The sequence below is a fragment of the Anthonomus grandis genome, chromosome 6, assembly GCF_022605725.1.
Source record: "Anthonomus grandis grandis chromosome 6, icAntGran1.3, whole genome shotgun sequence".
Classification (NCBI taxonomy): Eukaryota; Metazoa; Arthropoda; class Insecta; order Coleoptera; family Curculionidae; genus Anthonomus; species Anthonomus grandis.
Window position 1 is genome coordinate 4101000 of NC_065551.1, and position 12476 is coordinate 4113475.

General features: G+C 32.9%; 2 protein-coding genes across 6 annotated transcripts in view; both read right to left on the minus strand.

Moving 5' to 3' along the window:
• Nucleotides 1-12476, minus strand: part of LOC126737850 (zinc finger CCHC domain-containing protein 10-like) — a 621641-nt gene that overhangs the window by 284090 nt on the left and 325075 nt on the right. The gene's annotated exons all lie outside the window — the stretch shown is intronic.
• The window catches only part of LOC126737849 (ubiquitin carboxyl-terminal hydrolase 7), a 156050-nt gene that overhangs the window by 65932 nt on the left and 77642 nt on the right, over nt 1-12476 (minus strand). For all 5 annotated transcript variants that reach the window (XM_050442917.1, XM_050442914.1, XM_050442913.1 and 2 more), the window contains exon 9: nt 3316-3497. In XM_050442917.1, the coding sequence (XP_050298874.1) occupies nt 3316-3497 (182 nt within the window). The remainder of the gene's footprint in view (nt 1-3315; nt 3498-12476) is intronic.

Sequence of the window (12476 nt, forward strand, 5' to 3'; positions counted from 1 at the left end):
TATTTGAGACCATACAGGACTTGTCCACTTAAAATTGGTAAAAACAGTCTGGTTTATCATTTTGTTACATGTAGAAAAATGGAAGACTCTATATTTATGCTAGACCCTATATTTATGCTACTTCTGCATAAATAATGAGGCACTGTGCTCTCACCAAAAAGGAAATAGAGTATAAAGCAAATTTGTCAAAACCTTCCGATTTTTAAAGAAACTTGCTTTAATTTCAGAAACTGAACTACTTAGATATAGGTACTTAGATATAGGTACTTAGATATAGATATAACATGAGACCTCGTTAGAGAGAGATTTCAATTTCCTATTAGAATATGTTATATAAAGGGTCTTCCATTTAAAAAAATGCATTTTTCACAATTTTTGTATCTAGCGGTAAAATCACTAATTTTAACCAACCCTTTATATTGTAGAACAAATTTTTATAGTGAAGACTAATGTACAATACTACCGTAAATTACACTCATAATTTCAATTTTCTGCGCGTTCCAGTGCCGTAGTAATAAAAATTTATTTGGAGCTATGTTTTGGTCAAAAAATAAAGAAAATAATTAATTTATCAAAAGCCACTAAAAATAGGTATACACCTTATACAAAAACAATCATAAAGCGATAGTGGATCAGAAAATAAAATAATATACAGGGTATTCCATTTAAAATAAAAAAAGTCGCTACTACTTTTTGGTATAAGCGGTAACGCTGCATCGCTAAAAATATTTTTAATCGTTAGATCACTAGCTAAAACCCATGATGCCAAATTTTCAAAAAAATTCTATTTTCCGTTCCCTGTAAACGTCTAAGGTAGTATCAACCATCAATCACTGCTTGCTTAAAGCAGTTGCTTAAAGACGTGCTAATATTTAAGAAGGTGATTCCTGGACCCATTTTAAGAAAAAAAGTTCCTATGAACGTATGTCCTAAACGTTCCTACGAACGTAAGTCCTAACTTTTGAGATACAGGGTGTAAAATCAGTTTTTTAATAATAACTTAAACAATAGCCTTTGATTTTGTTAATCACGAAATTTTAAAGTCTATATTTCACTATATAGGTTTTTCTGAAAAGCTATTAATTTCATTAATTCTTATTTAAGCGGTAGGGTGCAGCGAGTCAAGATAGAGCAAAATGTATCTGAACCCTTGGAAGTTGATAATGGCGTCCCTTAGGGTGGTATTTTAGGACCCTTATTTTTTATTATTTATACTTTTAGATTTTATTTTTATTTAAAAAACTGCCTTTACCATTTTTATGCCGACGATGCTCAGTTGTATTACTCTTTTCTGCCAGAAGATGCTAAAAATGCGGAAGCAAAAATTAATCAAGACTTACAAGCCATATGTGATATTTCTTCAAAGCATTTTCTAAAATTAAATCCTTCTAAGTCGTCTGTAATGTTTATTGGTAATAAGCAAAAAATTAACCATATTAAACAGCAACACTATTAATATTAAGATGGGTGATGCTAATATTCCTGTTGTAGATAATTGCAAAAGTTTGGGCTTAATAGTGGATAGTGATTTGCGATTTCATCAACACGTTTCTAATGTTCTAAAAAAAGGGTATTTTGCTTTAAAATTAATTTACTTGCATAGGCATTATCTAAGTGAAGATATTAAAAAAATCTTGTGTGACTCTTTAGTGCTGTTACAATGCAATTATTGCGATGTTGTTTACGGTTGGTGCCTATAATGACAGGTACCGATTGCAAAAGCTTCAGAACTCATGTATTCGCCTAATTTTTGGCATACGCAGACATAATCGCGTTTCCCATAGACTTTCCGAGCTGGGGTGGTTAAATATGCAAAATCGTAGGGTTGCTCATTCACTTACTTTTTTTTATAAAATTCTTAAATACCGCAGTCCACCTTACCTATACTTTAAGATTACTTTTAGAAATGATGTTCACCATTTGGGCTTAAGAAGAAACAAATTCATATTCCAAGACATAAGACTCAATTATTTAAAAGGTCCTTTTCCTATAATTTTGCATATCAGATGAACTCTTGGGCATAAATTTTGAGTTGGGTTTGGTGTCTGTTCAGTCTTTTCGCAGGGGAATGATGGTGCGTCTGATGAGTCAGCAGCTGTCTGCGTAAAATACTGAAGGGTCAATATTGTTAGTTTGGGTATGGGTGGAGACTGAAAATTTGTGTTTAGTGTGGGTAACTAATGTGCATGTTTTTCTTTTTTTTTTGTGAGAGGTACTATGTCAATGTTAATATCTAAATTTTTTGGGTAGGTGTGTATAATTAAACTTAGTCTGTTACAAGCGTTTCTACATTTTTTTTCTAGTTAGTTTTTTTAAGTTTTGGCCACAATATTAAAGACCAGAATCTGCCTTGGCAGAATTCTGAATTTGTCGGCCTTTTATTTGCATAAAATAATAAATGTGTATTTCTTTCTCTTTTTTTATGTAATTATGTTGAGTTTGCAAATAAAAAATATTTATTATTATTATTATTAATATTGTTGACATTTTTTTGAAATTTGGTACATGTATTCTATGCATCAAGACGCATTTTTTTATGTGAAAAAAATACTACGCCCCTGCTTTTTCTTAAAAGAAAAATTATTTAAAATTTTACTTAAAATTAAAATTCTCAATCACTTTTTAGCAAATTTGATCTCTTGGTTTTTTCTTGTCAAAGGCATGGTTTTCGTTTAAAAAAATAAAAACAATTTTACTTCCCTAAAAAGCCAGCTCGTTGCCCATAGCAACGACCAAGAAGAAACATGCAAGAGATCAAATTTGCTAAAAAGTGATTGAGGATTTTAAAAATAATTTTTATTTTAAGAAGAAGCAGTGGAGTAGTATTTTTTTTTTACTAAAAATATTCAATAGAAGCGCCCCTGGCAGAGAAAAAAAATGTTTGGCACATCAAAAAATGCGTCTTGATGCATAGAATACATGTACCAAATTTCACAAAAATGTCTACAATATTGTTTAAGTTATTATTAAAAACCTGTTTTTTTTTTAAACTTTAACACTCTGTATCTCAAAAGTTAAGACATTGAGAACATACGTTCATAGGAACTTTTTTTCTTAAAATGGGTCCAGGAATCACCCCCTTAAATATTAGCACGTCTTTAAGGAACACCCTGTATATTTAAAAATGATTTTAATTGTCCTTCAAATTATTCAATTAGTAAAATAGATTATTCCTAACTACCGGTAAAATCATAAATTTTAAGTGAGCCTGCATAATTCAAAGTACATTTCCCGACCTGGTCACGGGCAAATACTAAATTCCAATATATTGTCATATACTTAAATACTTATTACACATAAACTTCGAACACTTACTTCTTGTAAAACGTTAGGTAATTCGGAATCCCTAATATAAACTAACATATAAGCGTTGGTACAATGCTTAACGTTCATCATATTGATGTCCTCATCGTGTCCCCCATAATTATGTTCTATTGCTTCAGCCTTGCTACATCTCGATACCACATCGTCGTCAAATTTACACCATTTACCGTCACCTAAAAAAAGACCGCAAAATAAGGCACCATAGAAAAAGAATCATAAGTAAATATTGTAAAAGCTTATTTTCCAGAAAATCTTTCAAAATGGCATTTATAGATATATTTTTAAAAACTTTGTGTATCTTTAGTGCAGAAAAAGTTAAAATACATTTTTTAAACAGATAAAAATCTAAACTAAAAAGTAAAACCTGAAAAATTAAAAGTCGGATCCGATTAAATTATGTTTTAAATGCTAATGCTAAAGCAAAATAACTATAAAGTAGGTAGCTTCTAAGAAATTTAATGTGGTTTTTAATTAAATTATACATCTAATAAACTAATGTTGACTCACAGTTAATAAATTTAAGCAAAAGAGCAAGTTTCACTAAAATTATTCATAGTGCAATTTATGAGAAGCTCAATTATTGCAATTTAATTAATAAAAAAAATTTCGCAGAAATAATAAGAATGTTTTAGATAGCTTATTTAACTTTAATACAAACGAAGTTAAATAATCTACTGAAAACAAAAACATTTAAAAAGTACTAAATAAGAAGAAATTGATGACTTTAAAGTGTTAAGTGTTAAAGCTGCTGCTGTTCATATTATTTGTTCACCCTAATTTTGGTGCGTTTTAAATAAAATTTCCTTTTTTAAAACGTTAAGTTCTGTACCAAGAATATAACTGGTGCTGCGAACAGGATAACGTGATTCGGCACTTTATCGATTTTCGTTGTGCTGAAGTGGCTCTTAAGTCTTTTTGCGTTATCCCGACTTTAAAGAACCTTCAAGACATCCTGCATATCCAAGAAGTATTCCCCAGCTTCCACAGAGAACATAAGAAAAGAAGAATTGAAAGAACTCGTCCATTATCTCAAAGAGACCTACGTAACTAAAGAAAAGATAAAAACTCTAAGTCTCAGTCTTAAAATATCTTTTTAATTAATCAGGTAGACTTTGTCTAGCTAAGGAAAGGTACAGCACGTGTCGTTCGGCTCGGTTGCGCAGTAAATTTGTTTACGCCGCTGCCAAAGCAACGATATCGATCGCCCCGATTTGCATATAAACAGTGCCGTTGCGTTAATTCTTATATTTGTGTTCTGTGCCTTTTAGTGTTTATGTCTTTTTAGAGTGAATAATTTTTATATTAATTTTTTATAGTTATTTTTGTTTGTGATTATGGCTCCAAAAAGGATTGGTGTGAAAGGAAAGGTTTTACATAGCCAAGCAAGAGAAATTATTTATAATATTTCCAAATTTATGGAAAGAGGAGCATTGGAGGGAATTCAGATCCCATTAAAAAATTACCGGTATGTATTAATTTATCTAATATTTTTGCAGGCAGCCTATTCTAATAATTAATTAATAAAGTTCTTAGGCTATTGATACTTAATACATTAATAATTAAAATTAGTGTTTTGTTTAAGTATGTAATAATATCACTTTGAGGATATTTGCTTTATTTTAATCACAGTTTTTTTTTCATTTTTAGAGAAAGAATTTTGGCTGCTACACAAATTGGCAAAAATTGCCTTCAGCGAATTAAAACGGAAGGACAGCATGTAGATAACAACCTGGCCAGTACTTCTTTTGGAACTCCAACTCAAAAAAGCGTTAGAGTCAAAGGAGTCATAAAAACATTGTCCCCCGGAGATATTGAAGAGATTAAAAATGTAATCTACAATTTTTACGTGCTTGAAAAAAGATCTCCTACTCTAAGAGGTATGTACTTAGAATTCAAATTCATGTCAAATGTATTTATATATTGTTGTTTTCTAAATTTTAGGAGTACTTCAGAAAATAAAAGACAAACAGATTGAAAATTTGTAACCATCTAAGAAAATATGAAGATCTTCAAATACAAAAAGAATATACATATATTAGATACTACAATGGACCTTTTAAAATTCACCGTCAACACTTCTTCAACTGACGACGATTGGTTAAATGATTATAATATCTTAACGGATGAAGAGGTAAAATCGTCTGAATCATCTTCAGACTAAATACTTACTTTTTATGTGAATATATTATGTATTTTTTCAACAGTATTATATGGACAATAAATAAAACCTAATGTTGGCGCAAAATTCAAAATTGGCGCTGTAAAAATATTAATAACTTAAAATGGGGAAAATTAAGGTATAACAGAAACAATTTCTAAATCGTTAAAAATATACCTACTTATTATACAATTTTAAAAACAAATACAAGGAAATTTGACCTGTTAATAGGGATTTTCTATAAACTGCTATTTTTAAAAAGAAATTGGACCTGGCTCTGGATCTAACAGGTAGTTAATTATATTTATAAGAATTATATAGTCATCATAACCTTTCTCCTTTTTGCCTAACTTTATGATGGCTCTTTTTTTCTTTTCTTAAAATAAATACTAAATACTGTTACCTGGAAGGCGATATGTTAGATAAAAGAGTATTATGGTTCAAATAATATTCAATTAAAAAAATAGCTACCTATATCCTTCAGTCAGGTCATTTTTTGAAAACAGGTAGACGAATTATCTTTTATAACTTTTAAGAACTATTTATAATATTTTTTTCACAGGTGCTTTGGCCGACCCAATTTATTATTATTTACCATCATATGCGATGCATAATTTAAGACTTAACCGAATTATGTAGTTATGTGTATTTAAATAATAATATCATATAAAATTATATTTTTGACAAGTCTTTTCCTATGGTCTTATTTTCGAAGTCTATTTTTGGGATTCTATATCCTAATCCTGATAATAAGATAATTATAATTTTGTTATTTATTTATTCTATGCTTTGCACAAAATCAGAGAGGCAGCTAACAAGCTGTTTTAAATTTTAGTTAGGAAAATTTAAATATTAATTTGTCTCATATTCCAGACTAAGCAGCGCACCTAACGAATGTAAACAAAACACAATACACTATTATTTAAAATAATATAAATTAGCTAGAATTAAAAAAAGGCGCGCTACTGTCGCTAATCGCGCGTTATTAGGGGACAAAACTTGGCGTAGCTTTGAAACAGATGGTGTACCTTTCCTTAGCTAGACAAACTCTAACATGTTTCGCTAATAAAGCATCATCAGACCTTTTTTGCTTTAATGAGACTTAGAGTTTTCATTTTTTCTCTAGAAAAGAAGATCAGAGAAGCTGTAGGGCCGCACGTCGTCTACCGTGTTGTTAGAGACGCTGCTATCAAATCAGTTCCTGATCCACACCAGCAACCAGATCAAAAAGCTTCAATTTAATCACATCTTTATAGAAACCTCTTTGGCCGTGACTCCTACAACACAAGCTCTATGGACCAGACTTGATTGTATTGTAAGTGAATTTTGTATGAGAAACATTTTACTTAGAAACAGCAATTCTTTAGGTATAAGTACTTTTAACGTAGACAGTGATTTTGTAGGATAATTATTCGGAGGAGAACTGCTGCCTGGCTTCTTCCCCAAATAAAGGGAAATACAAGTGTTTAATTCTGCTACTGGAGAGTATTAGTAGACTGTACTTATTTATTTTGTATGTTTATTGAAGGACCACAGCTTATATGGCGCTGAACCAATTATCTTAATAAATGAAACAAGCTTTTACAATACAAAATATGCTCATTTATTAGATTCGAAGATGGGCGAATGGAGCAGTTATTCATTAAAGCAGTTGTAAACTATGGATTGTCTTTGCTGTCTTTCTGTATACTTAAGTTAACCTTATTTACACTCACTTTGATTATTAGCAGGTAACTTCACTCACTTCTTACTAACTACTAACAATGGTGTTTATACTCTAATCATAATGGGTCAAGTACTTTAACCTATTGTATCAACACACGACGACCGAACTCATAACTAGCGACAATAATACAGGTAGTTTCAACGGGGTTTAGAGTATAAGGGTACTTACGGACCTACAAAAGAGAAAAACCCGTCTTGAGTATTAGGGGTAATAGGGAAATTTCCGTGAGCAACTTCTCACTCCTATCGCGACTACGACTGGCGACTCGACTCACACACTACTTCTCGGCGACAGTACTCAACTTGACTGTGTTTGAGCATAATTATTATTTTACAAGACATTTTAAAAGTATTTATGTAATAACCCGACAATGCCGCTTTTGCCCCTCCGTTTTCGTACTAACCACGCTGCGACGTGTAGAGAGAGAGTAGATTTTATGTATGTGTTCTAGAAGGTCGTCCCGCTAGAATCTCTCGCACTTTACTTGTAATTTTGGGAGTAAAAGTTATAGTTTCTTTTAGTAAAGTGCAGCATAGTTTTCTTCTATACAGCCCACTACTTTGAGCTAACATTTTTGGTCCAATCGAGACGGATGGGTCAGTATTTGAAGTGATTGCTCAGATAAAATATCCGAAGTCAGGCGGCCATGTTGGCCCGTGTAGCCGTCGCATCGTCATCGTACAGGCAGGTCGATGTGTATGGCCTACGTTAGAAGGTTCCAGTCCGAAGAAATTGGGTCGACGAGAGAGTAAGTCCGCTCCATGATAATAAATTTATGATTTTGGTCTTTCATTTGGTATTGTGTACTGTATTTAGGTTTTGGTAAGTACTAGAATCATTTGTGTGTTTATTTTATTGTAATTTCTTGGTAACATGGAGGATCTACGTAAATTAAAGATAAAAAGGGGAAATATCAAGAGATATTTAACCAGGACCAAGTCCTTTTTAGACTCTATTGATTTAGATAATTTGACCGAATTAAATTTGATACAAATTAAGACAAGATTAGATAACGTTGAACCTCTTTTGTGTCAGTTTAACGATGTTCAATCTGACATCGAATGTCAAATGACCTTGAAATCGCAAAGTGATGGGATTCTAGTAAAATTTTTGAGGAAGAGTCTTTGAACAGAGTAGGTTTTGAGAATGAATATTTTTCACTAATTTGCAGTTTAAAATCAATTGTTAAAGAAAAAGAGGAAATAAATTCGCAGACTTCGGTAATCATTAATAATAACGCAGTTGGTACTCATGACGTGCAAAATGTGGTCCCATCTAAACCCTCAATAAAATTACCTGATCTGAAGTTGCCGGTTTTTAATGGGTCGTATGAAAAATGGCTCGAATTTAGAGATGCGTTTCAAGCCATTGTTCATAAAAATGTGCATCTATCGGACGTTGAAAAGTTCTTTTATTTAAAATCCTTTTTTGAAGGTGAACCTTTACAAGCCATTGCTAATTTGCAACCTACGAATGACAACTATTCAAATGCTTGGTCAATATTGTCAGATAGGTACGAAAATAAGCGATTAATTGTATACAACTATGTTAAAAACTTATTTCATTGTCCTAAAGTCATAAAAGAGTCCCATTCAGAGCTGCGCAAAGTATACGATCTATTTAATAAAAATTTAAGATCATTAAAAAGTCTTGGGCAAGAAGTTGATCAGTGGGACACATTAATCGTGTTTATGCTGATAAATAAATTTGATTATGTGACCCGTCGCGAATGGGAAAGTTTTCCCATAAAAGATGAGTTGCCAGGATTGGAAGATGTTAATAAGTTTTTAAAGGCAAAGTGCGAACTACTTGAGAAGTTGGAGGCTTCAAAACAGGATGGTAAGTTGCCTATTAAATGTGAAAGGGTTAAATGTCACGCTGCAACAACAATACAATCGAAGTTTTCATGTTATTATTGCAAGAAAAATCATTCGATTTACAAATGTTTCGCATTTAAAAACCTTAATGTTAATTCTAGAATTGCGGCAGTAAATAAAATGAAACTGTGTAGTAATTGTTTTAGTCCTGATCATAGCCAAAATAATTGTCCTAAATCTAATAATTGTCGTCAATGTGGAGAAAAACATAATTCATTATTGCATTTAAACATCCAGTCTCCGGTTGCGCCCGTGCATAGTAGGCCTTTCGTTTCGGGCAACTCCTCTCCGCCAGTAACGAACGAGATCGAGAATTCGACTCATGAAAATGCCATAGCTTTGAGCGCCACGATGGGAGAAGTCAACCACGTAGATTCGAATGTTAAGGCAACGTTGTCGCTTTTAGCAACAGCTAAAATACGGGTTTTCGATTCACGCGGAAATATTTTTATAATCAGAGCGTTGTTGGATCCAGGGTCCCAAAGTAACTTTATATCGGAGAGTTAGTAGATTAGGTTTAAAACGGCAAAATGTTGATTTTGAGATTAGGGGTTTGGCTCAGGCATCGTCAGCTACATCGAGTTCTAGAGTAAACGTAACTATTATGTCGAAAATTTGTGACGATTTTAAAGAAATAATTCCTTGTTTAGAAATTTCAAAAATTACGCAAGATTTGCATTATATGTCTTTTAATATTTCTCAGTGGAAAATTTCAGGTATATATTGATATGTTGTTAGGTAATGATATATTTTATAGAATTCTACTTATGAATCAAATTTGTAGCCCAGGCATGCCTGTTCTTCAGAATAGTAGGTTGGGATGGATTGTTGCAGGTAACTTTAATCCACAATGTATCCCTGTTTCTGAGAATAGAGTTTTGGCATGTCATTCTTTTGAGCAGAGTTTTGTCGAAATCTGGACAAGATTGTGAAGAACATTTTGTGAGCAGCTTCGCGTGCAATTCTGAAGGTCTACATCAGATAGGTTTTTCAAAACAAATGGCGTATAAAAGGTTAATTTATTTAGAAAAAAGATTACTTAAAGATGAAATTTTAAAAGAGGATTATATAGCGTTTCTTAATGAATATAGGAATCTGGGACACATGACTAAAGTTAAAAACTTTTCTATCGACTCGAGTGATTCGAATAAATATTGCTATTTACCACATCATGCTGTGGTTAAAGAGGGTAACTTAACGACCAAAGTCAGGGTTGTTTTTGATGCATTGGCTCAAACTGATACGGGACTCTCTTTAAATGATGTACAACATGTTGGTCCCACAATTCAAAATGATTTATTGGCTATTCTTTTAAACTTCCGAATTTATCCTTTCGTGATTAATGCAGATATCACAAAAATGTACCGACAGGTATTAATTGACCCTAGTCAACGTGGATATCAAAGAATATTATGGAAAAATATTGGCGATTTATCCGCAGAAATTGAATGTTTTGAGCTTAATACTATCACTTATGGTTGTGCCTCTTCGCCATTCTTAGCGGTCCGTTGCTTATATCAGTTGCGTTTGGAGTATAAAGATAAATATCCCAAAGCAAGTCAAGCGATTATGAATTGCTTTTATTTAGATGATTTATTAGATGGGCAGCTTACCTGAAAGTCGATTAACCGCATTCCAACCAGTGTTTACACATACGGGCATTGATTATGCTGGTCCTATATCCATAAGAGATAGGAAAACCAGAAATCCAAAAATTTTAAAGGCCTATATATGTATTTTTGTGTGTATGAGTACCAAATGCGTTCACTTGGATGTGGTAACTGATTTAACTACTTCAGCTTTTATTGCGGTATTAAAGCGTTTTATTGCCAGACGTGGAAAACCTTTACATATCTATTCGGACAATGGTTCAAATTTTGTTGGAGCCAATTCAGTACTTTTTGATTTCCTAAGGTCAAATTCCGAAAAAATAGGTTCAAGTTTGTTCACGGAAAGTATCTCTTGGCATTTTAATCCGCCTAGAGCTCCCAACTTCGGTGGGTTGTGGGAAGCCGGCGTGAAAGGGTTTAAGTTTCACTTAAAGCGGATTATGGGTGATTCTAAATTATCTTATGAGGATCTGAGTACAGTGATAATCCAAATTGAAGGAGTGTTAAACTCCCGACCACTATCACCGTTATCTACGGACCCGCAAGACCCCACGCCACTCACTCTTGGACATTTTTTGGTGGGAAAACCTCTCACTGCTATTCCAGAGCCAGTTTGTACCGAAGTTGCAGAGAATCGTCTCAATAAATACCAAAGTCTTCAAGCTAGGATTCAGCACTTCTGGAAGAGATGGAGTTTAGAGTACATATCCGAGTTACAGTCACGTCTCAAATGGAAGAAGTCCTATGTAACTTTGTTAAAGGTCGGCAGTCTAGTGATCGTCAAAGAAGACAATGTTCCAGTCTGCAAATGGAAGGTTGGACGTGTCCTTGAACTTCATCCAGGACCAGATAATATCACGCGTGTTGCGACTTTGAAATGTGCTGATGGTTCAGTGTATAAACATGCAATCTCTAAAATTTGTGTATTGCCAGTAGAATAAGCTTTAACAAATCTTAGAGTCAAGGTTTGTGTTCAAGTGTTTATTTGAAGTCGTTTATTTTGTCGAGCCTAAGGCAAGCTTTACATTTTGTAATTTTATTTATTTGTTGTGTTGAAATTAAATATTTCAAGCGCGAGGGGCTTTACTTGTAATTTTTTAGGAGTAAAAATGATAGTTTTACCTTTGGGAGTAAAAATTATAGTTTCTTTTAGTAAAGTGCAGCATAGTTTTCTTCTATACAGTCCACTACTTTGAGCTTACAGACTGTGTACTCCAACTCTTGGACCAGTAATTGGCCATCAAGAGTCTGGAGAGAGAGAACTATATTAGGGTTTAAAGAGTAAAAAGAATAAGGATAACTCGTGAGCAACTTCTTACTTCGATCGCGACTACGACTCGCGACTCGACTCACACGCTACATCTCCGGGATGTGACCCAACCTGACTTTTACAACAACTGAGATCGACTGTATGAACTAAAAATGTAAATATAATTAATAAAGTAAACTTTGACTGTGTGACTTTTTTACTAGCTTGTTTTACTTAGTGGGTGTAAAAATGCTCAATAAGTGCATCTTTCATCAACAAGGGATGTGAAAAAAGGTTTAAGACCTAACCGCCTGACAGTTTCCTAGCAATTTATTTGTTATATTTGTGGTCTTTAAAATGTTTGAAGCGTTTAAAAGTAACCACTTCAAATTTATTATTTTCTGACCTGTGGGAACCTTCTAGGGATCGATGGTCTCTTTAAAATTATGAACATAATCCAAATAAAAATAAATACACCTTGATGACAAAAAAGGGTGTTTGTGGGTTATTTCCCAACAATAATAATAATAAT